General features: G+C 42.0%; 10 protein-coding genes across 10 annotated transcripts; 6 read left to right on the forward strand and 4 right to left on the reverse strand.

Annotated features, from left to right (window-relative positions):
• Positions 1 to 143: 143 nt before the first annotated feature.
• YME2 (Yme2p) lies at positions 144 to 2,600 on the forward strand (the record flags this gene model as incomplete). The annotated part of the gene is made up of 1 exon (XM_003682572.1): positions 144 to 2,600. The coding sequence occupies one exon, from the start codon at positions 144 to 146 to the stop codon at positions 2,598 to 2,600; it is 2,457 nt and encodes an 818-aa protein (XP_003682620.1).
• A 235-nt stretch (positions 2,601 to 2,835) lies between these two features.
• On the forward strand, positions 2,836 to 4,926 carry ATM1 (ATP-binding cassette Fe/S cluster precursor transporter ATM1; the record flags this gene model as incomplete). The annotated part of the gene is made up of 1 exon (XM_003682573.1): positions 2,836 to 4,926. The coding sequence occupies one exon, from the start codon at positions 2,836 to 2,838 to the stop codon at positions 4,924 to 4,926; it is 2,091 nt and encodes a 696-aa protein (XP_003682621.1).
• Positions 4,927 to 5,242: 316 nt separating this feature from the next.
• Positions 5,243 to 6,775, forward strand: ADE4 (amidophosphoribosyltransferase; the record flags this gene model as incomplete). Its single annotated transcript, XM_003682574.1, has 1 exon — positions 5,243 to 6,775. The coding sequence occupies one exon, from the start codon at positions 5,243 to 5,245 to the stop codon at positions 6,773 to 6,775; it is 1,533 nt and encodes a 510-aa protein (XP_003682622.1).
• A 170-nt stretch (positions 6,776 to 6,945) lies between these two features.
• On the forward strand, positions 6,946 to 7,893 carry DYN3 (dynein light intermediate chain; the record flags this gene model as incomplete). Its single annotated transcript, XM_003682575.1, has 1 exon — positions 6,946 to 7,893. One exon carries the CDS (start codon positions 6,946 to 6,948, stop codon positions 7,891 to 7,893), a length of 948 nt encoding a protein of 315 aa, XP_003682623.1.
• Positions 7,894 to 8,425: 532 nt separating this feature from the next.
• Positions 8,426 to 10,402, forward strand: RNH70 (Rnh70p; the record flags this gene model as incomplete). The annotated part of the gene is made up of 1 exon (XM_003682576.1): positions 8,426 to 10,402. The coding sequence occupies one exon, from the start codon at positions 8,426 to 8,428 to the stop codon at positions 10,400 to 10,402; it is 1,977 nt and encodes a 658-aa protein (XP_003682624.1).
• Positions 10,403 to 10,448: 46 nt separating this feature from the next.
• On the reverse strand, positions 10,449 to 11,006 carry RTT102 (Rtt102p; the record flags this gene model as incomplete). Its single annotated transcript, XM_003682577.1, has 1 exon — positions 10,449 to 11,006. The coding sequence occupies one exon, from the start codon at positions 11,004 to 11,006 to the stop codon at positions 10,449 to 10,451; it is 558 nt and encodes a 185-aa protein (XP_003682625.1).
• Positions 11,007 to 11,236: 230 nt separating this feature from the next.
• Positions 11,237 to 14,293, forward strand: TAF1 (histone acetyltransferase; the record flags this gene model as incomplete). The annotated part of the gene is made up of 1 exon (XM_003682578.1): positions 11,237 to 14,293. The coding sequence occupies one exon, from the start codon at positions 11,237 to 11,239 to the stop codon at positions 14,291 to 14,293; it is 3,057 nt and encodes a 1,018-aa protein (XP_003682626.1).
• A 51-nt stretch (positions 14,294 to 14,344) lies between these two features.
• Positions 14,345 to 14,770, reverse strand: LIP1 (sphingosine N-acyltransferase subunit LIP1; the record flags this gene model as incomplete). Its single annotated transcript, XM_003682579.1, has 1 exon — positions 14,345 to 14,770. One exon carries the CDS (start codon positions 14,768 to 14,770, stop codon positions 14,345 to 14,347), a length of 426 nt encoding a protein of 141 aa, XP_003682627.1.
• A 186-nt stretch (positions 14,771 to 14,956) lies between these two features.
• On the reverse strand, positions 14,957 to 16,555 carry PRC1 (carboxypeptidase C PRC1; the record flags this gene model as incomplete). The annotated part of the gene is made up of 1 exon (XM_003682580.1): positions 14,957 to 16,555. One exon carries the CDS (start codon positions 16,553 to 16,555, stop codon positions 14,957 to 14,959), a length of 1,599 nt encoding a protein of 532 aa, XP_003682628.1.
• Positions 16,556 to 17,391: 836 nt separating this feature from the next.
• Positions 17,392 to 18,279, reverse strand: TDEL0G00510 (class I SAM-dependent methyltransferase; the record flags this gene model as incomplete). Its single annotated transcript, XM_003682581.1, has 1 exon — positions 17,392 to 18,279. One exon carries the CDS (start codon positions 18,277 to 18,279, stop codon positions 17,392 to 17,394), a length of 888 nt encoding a protein of 295 aa, XP_003682629.1.
• Between the last annotated feature and the right edge of the window lie 778 nt (positions 18,280 to 19,057).

Here is a 19,057-nt window from a genome sequence, read left to right on the forward strand (position 1 = left end):
GTCGCTTACAGGGGTTCCTGGCTAGTAAAGCGAAATTAAGATTGTTACCCGAAAGCTAAAACCCGCATTATAAGAGCAAACTACTACTTGAGCTAAGCATCAAGAGGATTATTAGTCTCAGAGAAGTCGAGGTATCCAGAGCCATGTGGTTGACTAGGATAGGTAGCCTTCCAGGTTTGGTGGCGAGAAGACCACATTTGATAGGATCAGGGGTTTCTTTAGGCAAAAGATTTGTATCGAGTGAGATTCAGCAGAAGGATGAGCAGGCAGGTGAATCAAGTACTGCTACTGATACCGGTATCATACATAAGACTGAACAAGAGACGCTGATATATTTTGACAACGTTTATCCAAGAGCTACATCGTTTTGGAGTCCCGCACAGTGGTATAACCTGGTATTGACAAATCAATCGCGAGAAGCTGTAAGGGATAAGATTAAGAACTTTGCTAGTCCTGCAGACAATCCAATCCATGGGCTAGAGTTGAGATCTAGTATTCCTGTAAAGCGAGATGGAGGAGTTTTTGCTACTTTCTTGGTGCCACATCAGTATACTAAAGCTCAGGTGAACGCGATGATACAGCAGAATACGTCTCAGGAATCGTCGAAATCCATTTTGTCGTATTTCACTAAGGCTGCCGCTTTTCCAGTCAAAGGTTACCCTTGGATCGAGGATTTGCGCAGATTGCCTAATAAGACGATAGTGGTGAAGTTCCAGGGTCCAGCGTTGACAGAGGAAGAAATTTACTCGTTATTCAGACGGTACGGTACGATCTCTGACATTTTTCCAGTGACAGGATCTGACAACACTGCTCGAGTTAAGTACAGATCGTTTAGAGGTGCAATTTGCGCTAAGAACTGTGTCTCCGGTATCGAAATCCACAATACCGTTTTGCATATACAGTACGAGAAAATCGAGCAGGGTCACTTAATCAGTAATTTCTTCATCAATCATACCAGGATAGCTATCCCAGTGATGATTGGGTTGCTTTCGATTATCGCAGTTTTGATCTTTGATCCCATTAGAGAGTTTTCCATTGAGCAAAAGATCACCCATCGATACTCAATCTCTTGGGATAATCATTGGCTCAAACAAATACGAAAACTTACTTCTTCAACCATGTCGCAGTTCAGAAACTATTGGGGCTCCGAGGATGCCTCCAACTCGCAAAAGCACTTATGGGAAGAGCGGATCGAAAAGGTTAACGATTTAAAGATGTGGCTGGAGGAAAATAACAACACTTTTGTCGTCATTAGAGGTCCAAGAGGCTCTGGTAAACATGAATTGGTCATGCAACACACTTTACAAAACAGGGATAATGTTTTGTATTTGGATTGTGATAAATTCATCAAGTCAAGGACCGATGCGAAATTCTTGAGAAACGCAGCAAACCAGTTGGGGTATTTCCCAATCTTCCCATGGTTTAACTCGGTAACTAACGTCATAGATTTGATGGTTCAAGGTTTGACAGGGCAAAAGAGTGGTTTGTCGGAAACCAAAGAGGCTCAATTTAGAAATATGCTGACCACCGGTTTGATGTCCATCAGACATATTGCTTTGAAAGGTTACAGGACCACCATTAAGAACGGCGATGAAAGCATCAATATAAAGGAAGAGGATTATTTACAACAACACCCAGAGGAGAAACCTGTCATTGTCATCGATCGATTTACGGGTAAATCTGAGATCAATGGGTTCATATACAAAGAACTATCTGATTGGGCAGCAATGCTTGTGCAGATGAATATCGCTCATGTTATCTTCTTAACGGAAACAGTTGCACCCAACCAAATTCTATCCGAGTCTCTTCCAACGCAAGTCTTTAAGACATTAATCTTGTCCGATGCTTCTAAGGAGAACTCAAAAAAGTATGTTCTTGCTCAGCTAATTGACCAAAATATGCAAACTGCTAAACTAGTAGCCGATGGCGAGAATACCGATGTTGAAAAGAAGGTTGATATTGACGAAAAGATTATTAAAGAGATAGACGAAGTTTTGGAACCTTTAGGTGGTAGGATGCTAGATTTACAAGCCTTCGTCAGAAGAGTCAAATCCGGGGAGGAACCTAAAGAAGCATTGGACAAGATGGTTGAACAATCTTCAGAACAAATAACCCAAATTTTTTTGAGTGATAAAGTTGACCCCATCAAGAGCGCCCAAGCATGGGAATTAATTGAGCTTCTAACTGAACACCCCAAGGTTACTTTTGAAGACATAGTCTTCAGACCTCTTTTCAAGGCCGCACCCGAGCTGGGAATCACTGAACTAGAAAACAATGGTCTAGTCAGTGTTTCTAGAGAGAGAGGAGTGCTAAAAGAGATCTTTCCAGCCAAACCTCTCTATAGAGCCGCATTCCAGTATCTGGTAAACGACCCAGACCTGTCAACGATTTTAAAAACACGCTACCTACTGAAAGTGGTCGGTTTTGAAGCCGGCAGAATCAAAAAGTGGGAAGAAGAATTACGTCCTCTCGGCAAATCTGGCGATCCCAAGATGTTCAAGAGCAGACTCACTTATCTCGCCAAGAAGATCGATGCAAGCAGCGCTGTCATTGACAAATGCGAGGAAGAGATCAAAAATCTGTCGCAGAAAAACAAGTAAACATACAATACTATATTCCTTCAGTGAGTGAATCAATACACTCTATAACTAGCATTATTAGTAATTAACGAGGTCTAGAGGCCTATGGTCTATGCTGTCACGTGCTCAGGCGTCCGTATTATCCACAGTTCTTGGCATCTCAACGGCGGATATATAGCATAGAATGATCAACATTTCATATCCAGTTGACTGATATTTCATGGTCTGACTAAATTGCTTCTGAAACTCCTAGAGGATGCAACGGATTGGAGGGAGTGGAATTTGGCCGTCAGCCCTATTGCCCAGTAGAATAGCGATTAGGAATAGGCTCACTGTGAGGTCATTGAACTTCTCGACATACAGACCGTTAAAGTTTAAGAGTAGCGGACCGCAAATATGGAAACAATCCAATGGTAAGATGACTGGTAAACCCATTGTACAGCCCAAGATAGAAGCTCCTAAACCGCAAACTAATGAAACGAAATCTCGAGCACCTACGATGTCAGAATTGAAGATTCTAAGGAATTTGGTCCACTATATATGGCCCAAGGGGAATAATAAGGTGAAGCTGCGGGTGATTGCTGCCCTGATGCTTCTTATCGGTGCCAAATTATTGAATGTTCAAGTACCTTTTTTCTTCAAAGATGTTGTGGATTCCATGAATGTAGATTGGTCCGATAGCACAGTCGCCTTGCCTGCCGCCATTGCACTTACCGTTATCTGCTATGGTGCTGCAAGGTTTGGATCCGTGCTATTTGGTGAACTAAGGAATGCTGTTTTCGCTCGTGTGGCTCAAAATGCCATTAGAACCGTATCATTGGAGACATTTAAGCATCTGATGAAACTGGATTTAGGTTGGCACTTGAGTAGACAAACCGGTGGACTGACTAGGGCTATGGACAGAGGTACCAAAGGTATATCGTATGTACTCAGTGCCATGGTTTTCCATATTTTGCCTATAACTTTTGAAATCTCCGTGGTCTGTGGGATTCTCACATATCAATTCGGTGCCTCATTTGCTGGAATCACGTTTGCTACTATGCTACTATACTCCATTTTTACTATTAAGGTCACGGCTTGGAGAACAGCATTTAGGCGGGATGCAAACAAAGCCGACAATAAGGCGGCAAGCGTTGCATTGGACTCACTGATTAATTTCGAAGCTGTGAAACATTTCAACAATGAAAATTATCTTGCCGGGAAGTACCACAACTCACTGATGAAGTATCGTGACTCTCAAGTCAAAATAGCTCAATCGTTGGCATTCTTGAATGCGGGCCAAAACTTCATATTCACGTCAGCCCTCTCTGCAATGATGTACATGGGCTGCACTGGTGTCATTGGCGGTGATTTAACTGTTGGTGACCTCGTCTTAATCAATCAGCTGGTTTTTCAACTCTCCGTCCCACTGAACTTTTTGGGAAGTGTTTACCGTGAGCTTAAACAATCGCTAATTGACATGGAGGCTCTCTTCAATCTCAGAAACAACAAGATCAAGATACACAATAACGACAAGCCACTAATGTTACCTGAAAATGCCGGACCTTTTGAAATCAAGTTCGAAAATGTGACCTTCGGGTACGACACACGAAGAAAGATTCTACGAAACGCCTCATTCACGATTCCAGCTGGTGTGAAGACAGCCATTGTGGGACCTTCAGGAAGCGGTAAGTCGACAATTTTGAAGCTTGTGTTCAGGTTTTACGATCCAGAAAGCGGAAGAGTGTTGGTAAACGGTAAAGACGTGAGAGAGTACGACCTTGATTCTTTTAGAAAAGTTATTGGGGTTGTACCACAAGATACACCACTGTTCAACGATACTATATGGGAAAACGTCAAGTTTGGCCGTATCGACGCAACAGATGACGAAGTGACTAACGCCATCGAAAAGGCACAGCTGGCACCATTGATTCACAAATTGCCAGTCGGCTCAGCAACCATAGTCGGAGAAAGAGGCCTAATGATCAGTGGTGGAGAGAAGCAAAGGCTCGCAATTGCCAGAGTTCTGCTCAAGAACTCACAAATCATGTTTTTCGACGAAGCCACGAGCGCTCTCGATACGCACACAGAACAATCGCTTCTCAAGACTATCAGAGAGAATTTCGACCGTGGTTCTAGGACCAGTGTGTACGTGGCACACAGGCTAAGAACGATAGCTGACGCAGATAAGATTCTAGTTCTCGAGGAAGGTTGTGTCAGAGAAGAAGGTTCCCATACAGAACTTCTCAGCAGACCTAACTCGCTCTACAAACAACTATGGGACATACAAGAAAATCTCGATGTCATCGACCAGGAAATTAAGCAAGAAAGACAACTCGAAGATCAATTGAATCAGCATAAAGGTTAGTCATGCCAGCTTCTTCAAATTCCAGATTTTATATTCTACACTATGAGAACTTTTCTTTTTCGGAAAAATCCAGTTCTGATTTCTGACTTCTTGGAAATGAAAAAAATTAAGCTCATCATCGCTTATAAAGTGAAAAATTAAATGAAATTTATATCGAAGGATGGATGATTTCTGACTTTTATGGCGGCCTTTTTTGTATATAGTTAGCATTTGCCTTATTTGTAGATTAATCCTTTGAAATAGTGATTCATATCCTTGCGTAGACTGTCTGTCCTTGTACTTTCGTTCTGAAGAAAGAGATAACTATCTGTGAGAGATGTGTGGTATATTGGGTATAGCATTGGCAGATGAGAGCAGTCCTGTGGCACCAGAACTATGTGATGGTAGTATTTTCTTGCAACACAGAGGCCAGGATGCTGCTGGTGTTGCTACCTGTGGTCCTCGTGGTCGGATTTATCAATGTAAAGGTAATGGTATGGCCCGTGATGTATTCACAGAGTCCAGAGTTTCTGGTTTAGTGGGATCTATGGGTATAGTGCATCTGCGTTATCCAACTGCAGGCTCTTCTGCTAACTCTGAAGCCCAGCCTTTCTATGTGAACAGTCCCTATGGTATCATGATGGCTCACAATGGTAATTTGGTGAACACCGTTTCTTTGAAAAGATACCTAGACGAGGATGTGCATCGTCATATTAACACAGACAGTGACTCTGAGCTGCTATTGAACATCTTTGCAGCTGAATTAGAAAAATACAACAAATACAGAGTTACCAGTGAGGATATTTTCCATGCGCTTGAAGGTGTATACCGCTTCGTTCGTGGTGGTTATGCCTGTGTTGGTGTGCTGGCTGGATTTGGTCTGTTTGGTTTCAGAGATCCCAATGGTATTAGACCTCTACTGTTTGGCGAAAGGCAAAATGAGAATGGTACCAAAGATTATATGCTGGCTTCTGAGAGTGTGGTCCTAAAGGCACACAACTTCACAACATACCGTGATTTACTGCCCGGTGAAGCAGTGATTATTCCAAAGAACTGTGGTAAGGAAGAACCTCAATTTAAACAAGTTGTGCCAATTAACAGCCACAGACCTGATCTATTCGAGTACGTTTATTTTGCAAGACCGGATAGTGTCCTTGACGGTATCTCTGTTTACCACACTAGACTTCGTATGGGTACCAAGTTGGCTGAAAACATTTTGGAGCAATTAGGTCCTGATGAGATAGATGTTGTAGTCCCAGTGCCTGATACTGCTAGGACGTGTGCCCTACAATGTTCCAATGCACTAGGAAAGCCATACCGTGAGGGTTTCGTTAAGAACAGATACGTCGGAAGAACTTTCATCATGCCAAACCAAAAGGAGCGTGTTTCGTCTGTCAGACGTAAGTTGAATCCTATGGCATCCGAGTTCGAGGGTAAGAAAGTGCTCATTGTCGATGATTCGATTGTCAGAGGTACAACTTCAAAAGAAATCGTCAATATGGCGAGAGAATCTGGTGCCACTAAGGTCTACTTCGCTTCTGCTGCTCCAGCAATCCGTTACAACCATATTTACGGTATTGATTTGACCGACAACAAGAACCTAATTGCATTCAACAGAGACGATGATGAAGTCGCCAAGGAAATCGGATGCGATAAAGTAATCTACCAATCTTTAGAGGATTTGATCGAATGTTGCAAAACCGATGAAATTGATAAATTTGAAGTCGGTGTTTTCACCGGTAACTATGTCACAGGCGTTGAAGATGGTTACTTGCACGAATTGGAGAGGGTCCGTGAACTAAATAAGGCCAAAAAGATAGATCTCAAGTCCGAAGTGGATATCGGCATATATAACTCAGCAGACTACTGATTGGTAGATAGTCATTTGTAAATTAAAATTATAAACTAATAGAAACTGCATTGGTCAAAAAGCTTTATTTTCTGGTTCACTAATACCTTTATCAGCTGCTTTCAACGACGTCGCTTCAGTGAAAACAAGATCACTATTGAAGCTTGATCCACTATGAGCCCAATCTGAAAATGTCCAATCCATGGACTGAATTATTGAAGAAGATAGACGATCGAGCTGTCCCCCGGTATAAGAAGGTGATCATCGTATGTGCTCCAAATGTTGAGTCATCAAGGCAGTTTGAAGCTCGCTTCCTCCCTACTGGCGTCCAAACTCTCAATGAAACACTGAATGTCTTAGGTTTTGACGCTATTAGTTTAGAGATACGGACATCGAACGGAAGGCTTGAACATTTCCTGGATTTGGATGTTTACACGATTCCTTTCCCAGTCAAAAGTCAATCGATAGAATACCTCAGAGCATTCGTGAAATTAGAGGACCACCAGAACTGCGACATACATTACTTTTTTCTCCTTGACTGGTCTATGTCTAATCAAAGAACATGGTTACGCCAATTGAACTCCTCAGTCCAATTATTACAGGACGCAGGTTCTTACGTATCTCAAGGATCTATTACTGTTTGCTGTATGAATACCGAGCACATATATACATGGCAAAAGAACACAGCTCAATGGCTTCCACGGCATGTAGAATTTGTACAGCAAAGCGTGAGATCATTTTGCCTGTTGAAGGAGTGTACCTTACTTTATCGCACAAGTCTAGCGAATTCGGAGAAAGAAGAGACCGACCAAACTGTTTTCGTTGATATTGTAAGTGGAGATTTCAGTAATATAATGGCAGATCTAGTCAATCCCTCCAAGTTGCTCATTCCCTTTGGATCTGATTCAATTGGACTTATAAAGACCGTCTGTGATTCATTCGATCCCATTCGAGTTTTAGAAGAGGAGTTCATTCGTAAAAAATTTGAAACATTGGTTCCCACTTTGGATGATTCCTCACTACGAGACGAAGCTCCTTCTAACTTGGACCTACTTACTCCATACAAGGTTGATATTCAGCAGGAACTAGCTAAAATATACCACAAAGTTCAAGCACAGAAAGCCGCTGACAATGTGTGACGTCGAAGCATATGCATTATAGGAAGAGACAGTATCATCGCGTTCCGAATTGTGTTCCTAGCCGTTCATGTATCACAAGTCGCCATACAAGGGTGGTCAAGCCTGTAACGATTCTAGCAAAGGACAGAATCGCGGCTCGACTCAGTGAAAATGACAATTTTCACCAAGCATACGACACAATCCGACTCTGGATCTTGCTCTGGAATATTGTCTTCTGTTTAGGAGTTGTCAAGTAGAGAACCCTCAAATTTCTTCATGGTGATAAATGCAAAGATTACTTTGTGATATGCCAAGTTCTATGCGTTTGGCATTAGACTAAACCGACAGGTCATCGCAGGGCTTCAATTTACCTCTTCTTTCAGCTTGAGTCCTGTCATCCTGGCCGGGTTCTGCGTGCGATGAGCTAGCGAAAATTTTAGGCATCTTCCTTTAAGGTCAACACAGAGCACAGACGATGCCGAAGATCAAAAGCCATTTGATCTGAGAAGTGTGCTAGTTATTAATTTCTAGCCTTGCTCAATAGGAGGCGATTATGGGGGATGTTGCACATTCCGATTCGCAGAATGAGTCCACTGAGGTAAAGTGTTCGTCAACAAAAGTGGCACCTTTGGAGGATGGAAAAAAATCAGAGCAACAAGACGAAAATACCTTAGTTAACTCTAGGGTGGCGAGGCTGAGTATCTGTGAAGGAAATGCTATCACAGACGACATTATTCTTAGTCTGAAAAGTAAGGATAAAGTAGATCAGGATGCGGATTCGACCAATGGAAGCACTGACTCTCAGGGAAAGCGCACTAAAACGTCTAAAAGAAGAAGAAGATCCAGTGCTGCTGTCCCGGGACCTGGAAAGTTAAAGCCGGCTCCTAAACACAGTGCTTCGGGCACTATACAAGTCAAGAAGAAGAAGAAGATTTTGAAGCCACTGCTGGAGGTTAGAGACCGCCTTGATAGGAAAATCAATGTAAGAGAGCTGAGAGATTTAGTTGTATATGCGATGGATGGGAATAACAACGCTCCAAAGTGGGTGACAATCGAGAATAGGAGTGCAATACAAAAAGTGATCGTTCTGCTTGTTCCTGGTTTGCAGGTCGAGGATTTTAATCTCCCCAAAGGCTCGAAATTCAGTGAGAGTAAAGAACAGTTACGAGAATCTCATCTCAAAGGTCTGAATGACCCAACCATAATAAAAGAGTTGCAGGCCTTTCCTGTTTCTGCTCCTGGGTCCAATACTTCACTTTTTTCAGCTTACAATTCTTTTGTGAACGTACAGCTTTCCAAGAACGAGAAGAAAAAGCGTAGAGAGGAGCTTGAAAATAGGAAAATTACTATAAATGATCTACTTATGAGTGTTGATGATTTGCTTGAAAATGACTATCCAATCCACATGGAAACCGCTGGTCTGACTGACGAACTGCGGAATGAACTCACTCAGAGATACGAAGAACAACCCGTCAAATATTTACCAACTCTAAGTTTTGAACACGAGGGCTCTCATATATTTGCCCTAGATTGTGAAATGTGTCGGGCGGAGGAAGGACTAGTGTTGGCAAGAGTAAGCATTGTAAACTTCAATTTGGAAGTGGTTTATGATAAACTTGTCAAGCCTAGTGTTCCAATCATAGATTATATGACAAGATACAGCGGAATAACTGAGGAGAAACTATCGGATGTAACTACCACTTTACAAGATGTTCAGCATGATATTTTGAAAATAGTCGGCACAGAAGATATACTTATAGGTCACTCACTTCAGAGCGATTTTGACGTCCTACAGATGAGACACCCGAAGGTCGTCGACACAGCGGCTATATTCGACCACAAGGCTGGACCACCATTCAGACCTGCGTTGCGTTATCTGGCATCCACTTTTTTGAACGACGATATACAGAATGATAACGGTCTAGGTCATGATTCCATCGAAGATGCCACAGCTTGTATGAAGCTTGTCAAGGCGAAGATCGCTAACGGCATGGGATTTGGTCTAACGATCAACACTGAGAATTTGTTCAATAAACTATCCAAAGTGGGTGTAAAGTCAATGCGCTTGAGCGATACAGGTCCCAAGTTACACGTTGCTGGAACAAATCACCTTGAATCTGCCATACGATGCAGATCAGATAGAGAAATTATGTCCGTAATGACTGAAAACCTCAACAAATATGACCTGTTTGTTTGTCGGTTAAGAGGACTAGAGTTTGGCAGAGGATATGCCACTCCATCAGCGTTACGTCCTTGCGAAGTATCAACCCCAGAAGATGCTCTTGAATTTTTTTCTGCCTCGTTGCAAGAAGTCTATGCGAAATGTTGTTCAGGAACTATGATAATGGTTATGTCTGGATCTGGTGACACTAGGCAGTGGAGCGGGATAATGAAAGAACTCAATGACCTGGATAAGGAAGTTAGAGCTGAAGAAAGGCAAAAACTTCAAAAGGAAATTGAAGATGCGGTTGAAGTCGCTAGAGATGGTGTAGGTTTTATTATTCTCAAACGGAATGGGCCACTTGAGTAGAAATTATAGATTCTCAACAACATAATTTTACATAGATATGGAGGCTTTACTCCATGTTCACATCGCCTTCAACATCTGCAGCCTGAGGCTTTTCATCCTCATTATTTGCATTCATTACGTGCTCGGCTTGCACCTTTGGCTCCTCCTTGGTGTCTGCAGAGGCAGTTGAATCTGGTTGTGCCGCATTAGCGTTAGCTGCGGAGCTCGATAAAGTGATCATAGATTCGGAATTTCCAACGGCACCCCTGATATCTTCCTCAGTCATACTGTCACCAACAGCCCCCGTATTAATTGTATGACCGTTTTTTGCTTTGGTTGAGCTGCTGTTGGCATTTGTAGTGTATTTTGAAAGGTCGAAGAGGTCCGATTTCTCTATATCTGGCCAACCACCAAAAACTGGCATATCGGAGCGCAGCCAAGTCTTGAACCTCAGTGAATGCTTACCATCCTCGTTGCCACGACTAGAGTCTGCATTCGCGTGTGTATGACTCCCACTGCTTGTCTCGGGAGAAGTTGTAGCATACCAGTCGTATTTCCAATGGCACTTTTTTTCTGCAACTCCAAAGTAGCTTGTACTATTGGCTCTATCTATCAGAGAATTCATCTTATACAGCCAATCAAACCTATGAGAGCCTTAAATTCTCAAGTTCTTCAAGCTTGAAGCTTTAAAGGTGTCTGTTCTAAGCGTCGCTTTCAACGTTGGGCGTCAAAGTTCATCAAGTTGACCTTTAAACCAACTATCAACAAGTTCGTATCATTTTAAGCGGTTTACGGGAGCGTTTTAACAGCCTATCGGAGGCTGATAGAGATACCAAGAGGATTGGGAGTTGTTAAATGAGTGCTACTCAGAAAGGGAAGAAGCAGAAAGGTGAGGATCTATCAAATGAAGATGATGCCTATGGCGCTATCTTTGAAGGTGAGTTTGGGACTTTAGAGATTGGAAACTACATTGGCCAGGGTGAAGAAACAGAGACGAAACATTTGCCCGATGCGATAGACTTTGAGGATGAGGATGAGTTAGCCGATGAAGAGCTACCTGACGAAGAAATATCTAGACCAGGTCGTTCGATTACTACAGGATTGGAGGATGGAGGTCTTGCCATGAGTGGGAATACTGGTCACGACCATGTGAACGATTTTATGGGCCGCGATATGCCTGGAGCGGATTACGATGGAGGTAATAATGCCCTATTTATGGGGATGGAAAGTGGTCAGGGCGTATATATGGAACGAAACCACTCATTCGGAGCCTATAACGCCGCAGAAACGCAACAACAACAACAACAGCAAGAGAAATTACAAATAGAACAGCAGAAATTACGACAGCAGCAGCGGCTTTTGAAAGAGGCAGAGAGGAAGGCAAAGGAGGACAAATCTTTGTTGCGGAGCTACTTCCCAGATTTTAAGAAAGGGAAAGTCCTGAAGTGGAATAGACTGTTGTATAGGAGAGCTGGAAAATATGCCTGGGCTTTTGAAAATAGTACAACTAGGAAGAATCTCGATCCACTGATACCGTTGGACTTAAATCTGCGCGTCCAGCCAGATCAAAAAAGATTGTTTAACACTAAGGACAACGTATGGAAATCCTCATCATCTCTGGTGCCCTCAAATTCTAACCGGCGACAACGTCGTGGTATCGTTACGGTTACGCTGGATGAGATTTATCCAGAAGTGCATCACGAAGAGAAAAAAGATCATCATACGCATGAAATATCTGAAGAATTATTGATCGCTACTGATGATTGGGACCAAGAGCGTATAATCAATGAAGGAGCAGTATCAACCAAAAATCAGGCTAACCTTACGCAATATCCATTGAAGGAGGACGACCAAGATTGGGATTGGGATGAGGATGATCTTGTGGATGCCAAATTGAACGACAATCGGGCTAGGTTGGATATGAATGATGAACAGCTGTTGCTCATAAAGGAAACTACAACAAGGAAGAGCGAGAGTGCCAAAGCCAATCTTTTGCCCTTGAATGAAAAGGGTCTGGTACAAAAGTTCAATATTTCAAACGATGTCGAATATAATGTGCTTAGACGCAATCATCAAACGAAGGTACGTGCGACTATTTCCAATCTCAATATCGATCATTCACAGCCAGCTATTCGTCTTCAGTCTCCTTACTATAAGGTCAATATGCCCAAGAGAGATTTAAGGCACTTCCACAGACCAAATTTCGGTAAGAGCATAAGACCTGGAACAAATATTGTGTTCAGCAAGCTGAAAGTACGGAAGAGGAAACGTGATAAGGGAAAGGAGGTCAAGGAGTCGTTTTCTTCTACACAGGATCTGACAGTTGGAGATACAGCACCGGTTTTCCTCTTAGAGTATACTGAACAGACACCGATAGTATTGTCAAAATTCGGTATGGCCAATAAGCTAATCAACTATTATAGAAAGATGAACGAGCAAGATGCGTCGCGTCCTAAATTGCCAGTGGGTGAAACTCACGTCCTAGGTGTGCAGGATAAATCACCATTTTGGAACTTTGGTTTTGTCGAACCCGGTCACATAGTACCGACACTGTACAACAATATGGTTCGTGCCCCAGTTTTCAAGCATGATGTTTCTGGCACTGATTTTCTACTGGTTAGAAGCTCAGGAAATGGGGTTAGTAACCGGTTTTACCTGAGACCTATCAATCATTTATTTGCTGTAGGTCAAACTTTCCCAGTGGAAGAAGTCCCAGGTCCGAACTCGAGAAAAGTTACTTCAATGAGGACGACAAGATTGCGAATGGTTGTTTACCGTATACTGAACAGAACTCCTTCACAGGCCATATCAATCGAGCCCATAGCAAGACATTTCCCCGATCAAGATTATGGACAGAACAGACAAAAAATAAAGGAATTCATGAAATATCAACGAGAAGGTTCTGACAAAGGGTTGTGGAAGCTAAAAGATGGAGAACCGCTACTTGATAACGAAAATGCCAAAAAGCTAATATCGCCAGAACAAGTATCAGAAGTTGAGTCAATGAATCAAGGTTTGCAATTCCAAGAAGACAGCGAGTTTTTCAACTTTGATGAGAAACTTTTAAAATTAGAAGAGAACTTGCTTCCCTGGAATGCAACCAAGAATTTCGTTAATGCAACCCAAATGCGTGCAATGATACAAATACACGGCGCTGGTGATCCTACTGGTTGTGGTGAAGGGTTTTCATTTTTGAAGACATCGATGAAAGGTGGTTTTCTCAAATCTGGGAATGAAAATGCTAAGGATAAAAGCTCCGGTGGTCATAGTTACAACGTTGCAGAACAACAAAGGGCATATGAGGAGGAGATAAGCAAGACATGGTATACACACGCAAAGAGTTTAAGTATTACAAATCCCTTTGAAGAAATTGAAGATCCTGATGAAATTAACCCAACGAATCGCCATGTCTTAACGAATAGAAGTGATGGGAAAGTTTTGAGAATTGTGCGCAAGAAAAGGGATGAAAATGGCATCATTCAAAGACAGACAGTTGTGATCAGAGATCCTCGTGTGATCAAAGGTTACTTGAGAAGTAAAGAGAAGAGAAGAGAAGCCAACTTGGACGTTGAAAAACTACTTGATGAAGAAAGCACAGCGGTCAATAACGTCGAGGATATTGAGATGCAAAAGAAGCTGCTACAAAGTGAATTGGCAAGTTTGGAAAAATCTCAACAAAGAAGGGCTGCTCGTCAAGTTACAAAAAGTAAATCTGACGGCAAGGTTGCCAAGAGCAAGAACACAACAAGAAGATGTGCCAGATGCGGACAGGTTGGCCACATAAGGACTAAGAAATCCTGTCCGATGTACGATGGTACTCTCGGTTCAAGTCAAGGAAATAATATTGGGGAGGATGGCACGCCAGCTGCACCAGAGGTTCCGATAGCATCACCGCAGGAAACAAGCCAGTGATTATCCAGACATTAAAAGCATATTTAAATGTATATAACTAAGTGAGATGATTTAAAAGTGATAAATTTGTGTATCAGCGCACATCTCCTTAACTAAACTGTAATCCTTGTCATAACCAGCATACGCAATGTAGCCTGGTAGGCCTTTATTCTCATGGATTGGATAATGCACTGGTGGGACCTCCAAATTCTCCTTTATACAGAAGGATAAATGTTCATTGTTTGGTTCGAAATCCCTAGAGATTCTCTTAACAATAGTCTTGAACTCGCCTCTCTTATCACAGCTAGGACCCCCACGAGATGAGAGCATAATCACTGAGCTCTCTGGTGTACCAATCTTTTCGACGACCGGTGTGCAATGGAACCATTCGTAATTGATCCTAGTACCGTACTTGAAATATTCAACGGCCGCTATAATTGACAAACATATAACGGTACATATAAACAGATTATTGATTTGAGCTTTACGTCTGGCCATTGTGAGAGTATATGAGCTTAATTGTCTGCTTATATTGATGGATCAGAGAGTTCTTCCAAATGAGCCCATCTCAAGAATGGTTCGGAATAAAACAATTTTCGATTAGGCGCTATACGAACGAAGTATCATAAAACATGAAAATATTCATATAGCTGTTAAATTTTATATACTGTCCTATATAGTCGGCTAGATTGTGAAGTTACCGTGAATCCACTCGTTAAGCATACTCAAAGCATTTTCAGGAACGTCGTAGGGCACCATATGGCCACCACCGTAAACTCTCAAGTAAGTTAGCTGTTCAAAGCTCTTCACTTCACCACTCTTTTCGTTTGTTAGATTAGCAACCCAGTGACGAACTGGTTGTTTAGCAAACTCGTCAGCGGATTTCCATGGTAAAACGTCGGTCCAGAGCTTGTTACCCAACCAGTTGCAGATAAAGTCCTTGTCACCGGCGTAGATTAAGACGGGGATGTCTTGGTTCAATAGTTCTGAGACGGCCTTGTGGTATGGTTTCATCCAGTCACCGGCAAATAAGAAGTTTCTGTTGATATCGAAATTGCAGGACTCGTACTTGTCGACTTCGGCACCAACAGCTTCCTTGACGTAATCCAGATTCAAGTAGTCGTCAATGAATTGCATGTCCTTGTAACATAGTTGACCTTCGCACTCCTTTCTGATATCATAAACGTTTTTACCCGTGCGAGAGTATGGGTTGATCTGGGCGTTGTTACAGTAGATTGAGGCAGGAACACACGACCAGACAGATTCGGATTCGTAACAGGATTGAATCAATCCCAGGCAGCGGTCCAAGGAGTCGCTCATCGATTGACATTCTTCCGGTTCTAACACTGCAGGTTCCCCACCTTCACCACAAGCCATTGGTTCGTAGGCTGGGTATTGATTTAAAGGATCGGTCAAACCGTTACCGATCAGAACAGAGGTCAAATTGAAGTTTCTCTTTGAGACTGGATGAGACAAGATCTCTGTCGCAAACACCGGGATGTAGTGACCCGCATACGATTCACCGGCAATGTGGAAATCCTGACCGTTGGCAGCATACTCTGGGAACTGCTTGAAGAACAACTGCAAGAATGCGTAGACGTCCTTACCGGCAGCGACAGTGTCAGTAACACCTTCAGACCCGGAGTAAGAGAAACCAACGTTGACCGGTTGGTCGAGGAAGATAACAGTGGCATTGTTATTCCAGGAGTATGGGTTGTGGATAGGTTTGATATCCTCACCAATTGAAGAAGGACCTAGTTCAAAGAAGAGACCGGTCAACGACGAACAACCGGGCCCACCATTTAACCATAACACAACTGGGTCATTCTCAGGGTCATTTCTACTTTCGAAAGTCCAGAAGAAGAAGTGCTTATCCTCATCGCGGACATCCAAATACCCACTGTATTGCTTAACGTCCCCATCAATCCCTAAAATCTTTGGGTCTTTAATCTTGTTCACTCTCAACTGGTAGTTCTCCAAATCCTCACTCTCAACAGTAGCATCCCACTGCTTTCTGGTAAAGATAGCAGATGGATCTTTTGGCTTAGTCACAAACTGCATCTGCGAGATCTCTGCAGGAAATTTCAAAGGCAATTCGTCCCAACTCTTACGAACTTCATCGCTCATTAAACCAGCCACTGCCTTAGGGTCCTGTTTCCAGGCCTCGATAGCCTTCTCAAGCAAACTAGAGCCATGTTCTTCAAAGGCAAACGGCTGTTGAAAGGATAAACCGTTCACCACAGCAGCAGAAAGAGCCACCGCAAGCGTTCCAAAACTTTTCATATCTTCTTACACAAGTTCAAGTACTTCCCTAGCACACTAGTGGTAATCCAGCAGTCAGGGAGTCCTGATAACCTTTAAGAAGTGTAAAGTATACTCGAGAGTCATAAGGATGGCTCTTAACCACCCCCCAGATTCCTTCTTGTTACCCGAAAAGGCAGGGTCATAACCCAGCAGGTTTCATGATAATTTAAAGTGAATTTACAGCGTTTGTGAAAGTCCTAATGAAGTTCAATAACTTGAAGCAGGTGTAGAATACGGTTATGATTACTGTACAATTTTTTTCAGAATTTTAGCCAGCCTCCTTGTGTTTTTATGATATTTCGTTTTGTATTAATTCACCTTTCTATTAAAAATATAATATTGGGTTGTAATAAATCTAATTTATTCTAATGTTCCGTCGGGCTGTATAAATCATAATTAGTTTGGCTGTGCTTATTCTTCTTTGTTTTTAAAGTCTTATGTTAAATGAATGGTAACTGAAGGATTAAGAAGCAATGATTTTATAGAGTGATAAATTCTGTGAAAATATGCTACGCAGTAAATATATCAATAGATTTGATTCGCCTAAGAATGTTTGTATTCCATTTCTTTGACGTTTAAACTCTTTTTCTCTTGTTTTGACGTTGTACCAATCTCTTGGTAAAGACAACTATACATTATCATAATAAATTAAGAAATAACAAATAGTCAGAATTACTAACTATGAACATTGGCAGTCCTGTAAACTCATTGCATTTTTGCAATTAACAATTTTATTAGCTAAATATCGATCATATAAAACAGGTAGTACAGACAAATCGTGGTTGAATGGACTGTACTAAAAACAGTATTACCGACTAGATACGCCTGGCAAATTTGTAGAAGGTATTCCAGGCAACTTTGACCGTTGAATTTGCGGTAAGCTCCGGATACGTGCTGTTCACTCGCTTCACAAACTCTTCTGTAACGTCTGGCTTCGAATCGCCAAACTTTTTGTACCATGCATGATAGGCACTCCAAGTCTTAACATAGGCGGCGTAGTCGGCCACCGTCATTTCTTTGACAATTACAAGAGGCTGTGGTTGGATTTCGGAGACTGAAGTGGTACGCAAAGATGTGGCCTTCAAATTAACTTCACGGATATCAGTAAATTTATCCAGATTAAAACTCCAGTTCGCTAGCATGGTACGCAGAATTTTACGTCCTGGTTGCTCCCAGTAAGGTCCCAATTGGTCGCTGCCATAAGCTACATCATCCAAAATGTCATCCAAGTCGGGATAATCGATAAATACAGCATCCGCATATCCCCAGATCGCAATAGTGCCATTGGAACGCAAATTAGCTGCAATTGAGGCCTGAAATTTTTGGTAATCGAACCAATGCACGCATTCTACAGCTGTGATCATATCAACAACCTGCCTGTCATTTTCCACTGGGCCCAAAAATGAAAAGTCGTCACTTGGCACCAGTGCAAAAGATAACCTTTCATGTTTGACAGTTGACTGCGACTGCTGGGCCTTTTTTACCATAGCATCAGATATATCAGTTCCTATGATCTTGTCAAACTCTCTCAACTCTTTGGCCATCTGCAATGTGGCAGTTCCGGGTCCACATCCGACATCAACGAGCAAATGACGTTGGCCTTTATGATACTGATCTAGAATTCGATAGAAATCACTAGGGTATGATGGTCTAGAACGATCATATCGATCAGCATTAAAATCGCTCTCAGCAAAAGCAGACATTTATTAATGGTGGTCAGTTTCGTAGTGAATTAACAGCATATTCAGGCCTGATTTCTTTAGATGTTATATAGTTTGTAGCTCATTAATGGTAAACAGGGGTTTTCATATTGCAAAGCTTATTTCGAAGCTTATGCGATGAGGCCGGTACCGGCGATCGGACATGAAGTATTGAAATATGACTAACAGGACTACCAACCCATACGAGTTAGCGAATGACACAACAAACTAAGCTCGAGGAACATTAATGTTCCATGTGCGCTTAATTGTTATTGAGCGATACCGGCAAGACTAGATTTATACGCCCCAAGACAACTACCACTGTAGTCCTCTTGGACTATTTGTTGCCGGCTGGAAAATCAAGGCATCTTTTTTGACCTTCAACAATTTTGGTACTATTACGCTTGAATCATCGACCAGTACTTATGCAGATGACTTTGAGCCGGTCGCTAATCACCAACGAACCATAATTCAGATGTCTAATTCAGAGTTATTCTGACGAACTTGCTAGTCTCATATCCATAAGGTAGACAATGTTAGTATTTACTGTTTAATAGGGAAGATTTGAAAAATTATACCTTAAGTCAAACTACTCTAGCAACCATTGGGTATAAATTGTCGAATTGAGCTTATGATATGATTGAATAATTCAATGCCAATTAGTATGACACTAAAACGAAAAATAACATAGTAGCCTGAAGTTAACTGTTAACTTGCGTTTAAAAAGAACCACATTACATTTGACATTTTAGCATTTATTGTAATATCATTATAATACTCT

This window comes from Torulaspora delbrueckii, chromosome 7 (genome assembly GCF_000243375.1).
Source record: "Torulaspora delbrueckii CBS 1146 chromosome 7, complete genome".
In the NCBI taxonomy this organism is placed as follows: Eukaryota; Fungi; Ascomycota; class Saccharomycetes; order Saccharomycetales; family Saccharomycetaceae; genus Torulaspora; species Torulaspora delbrueckii.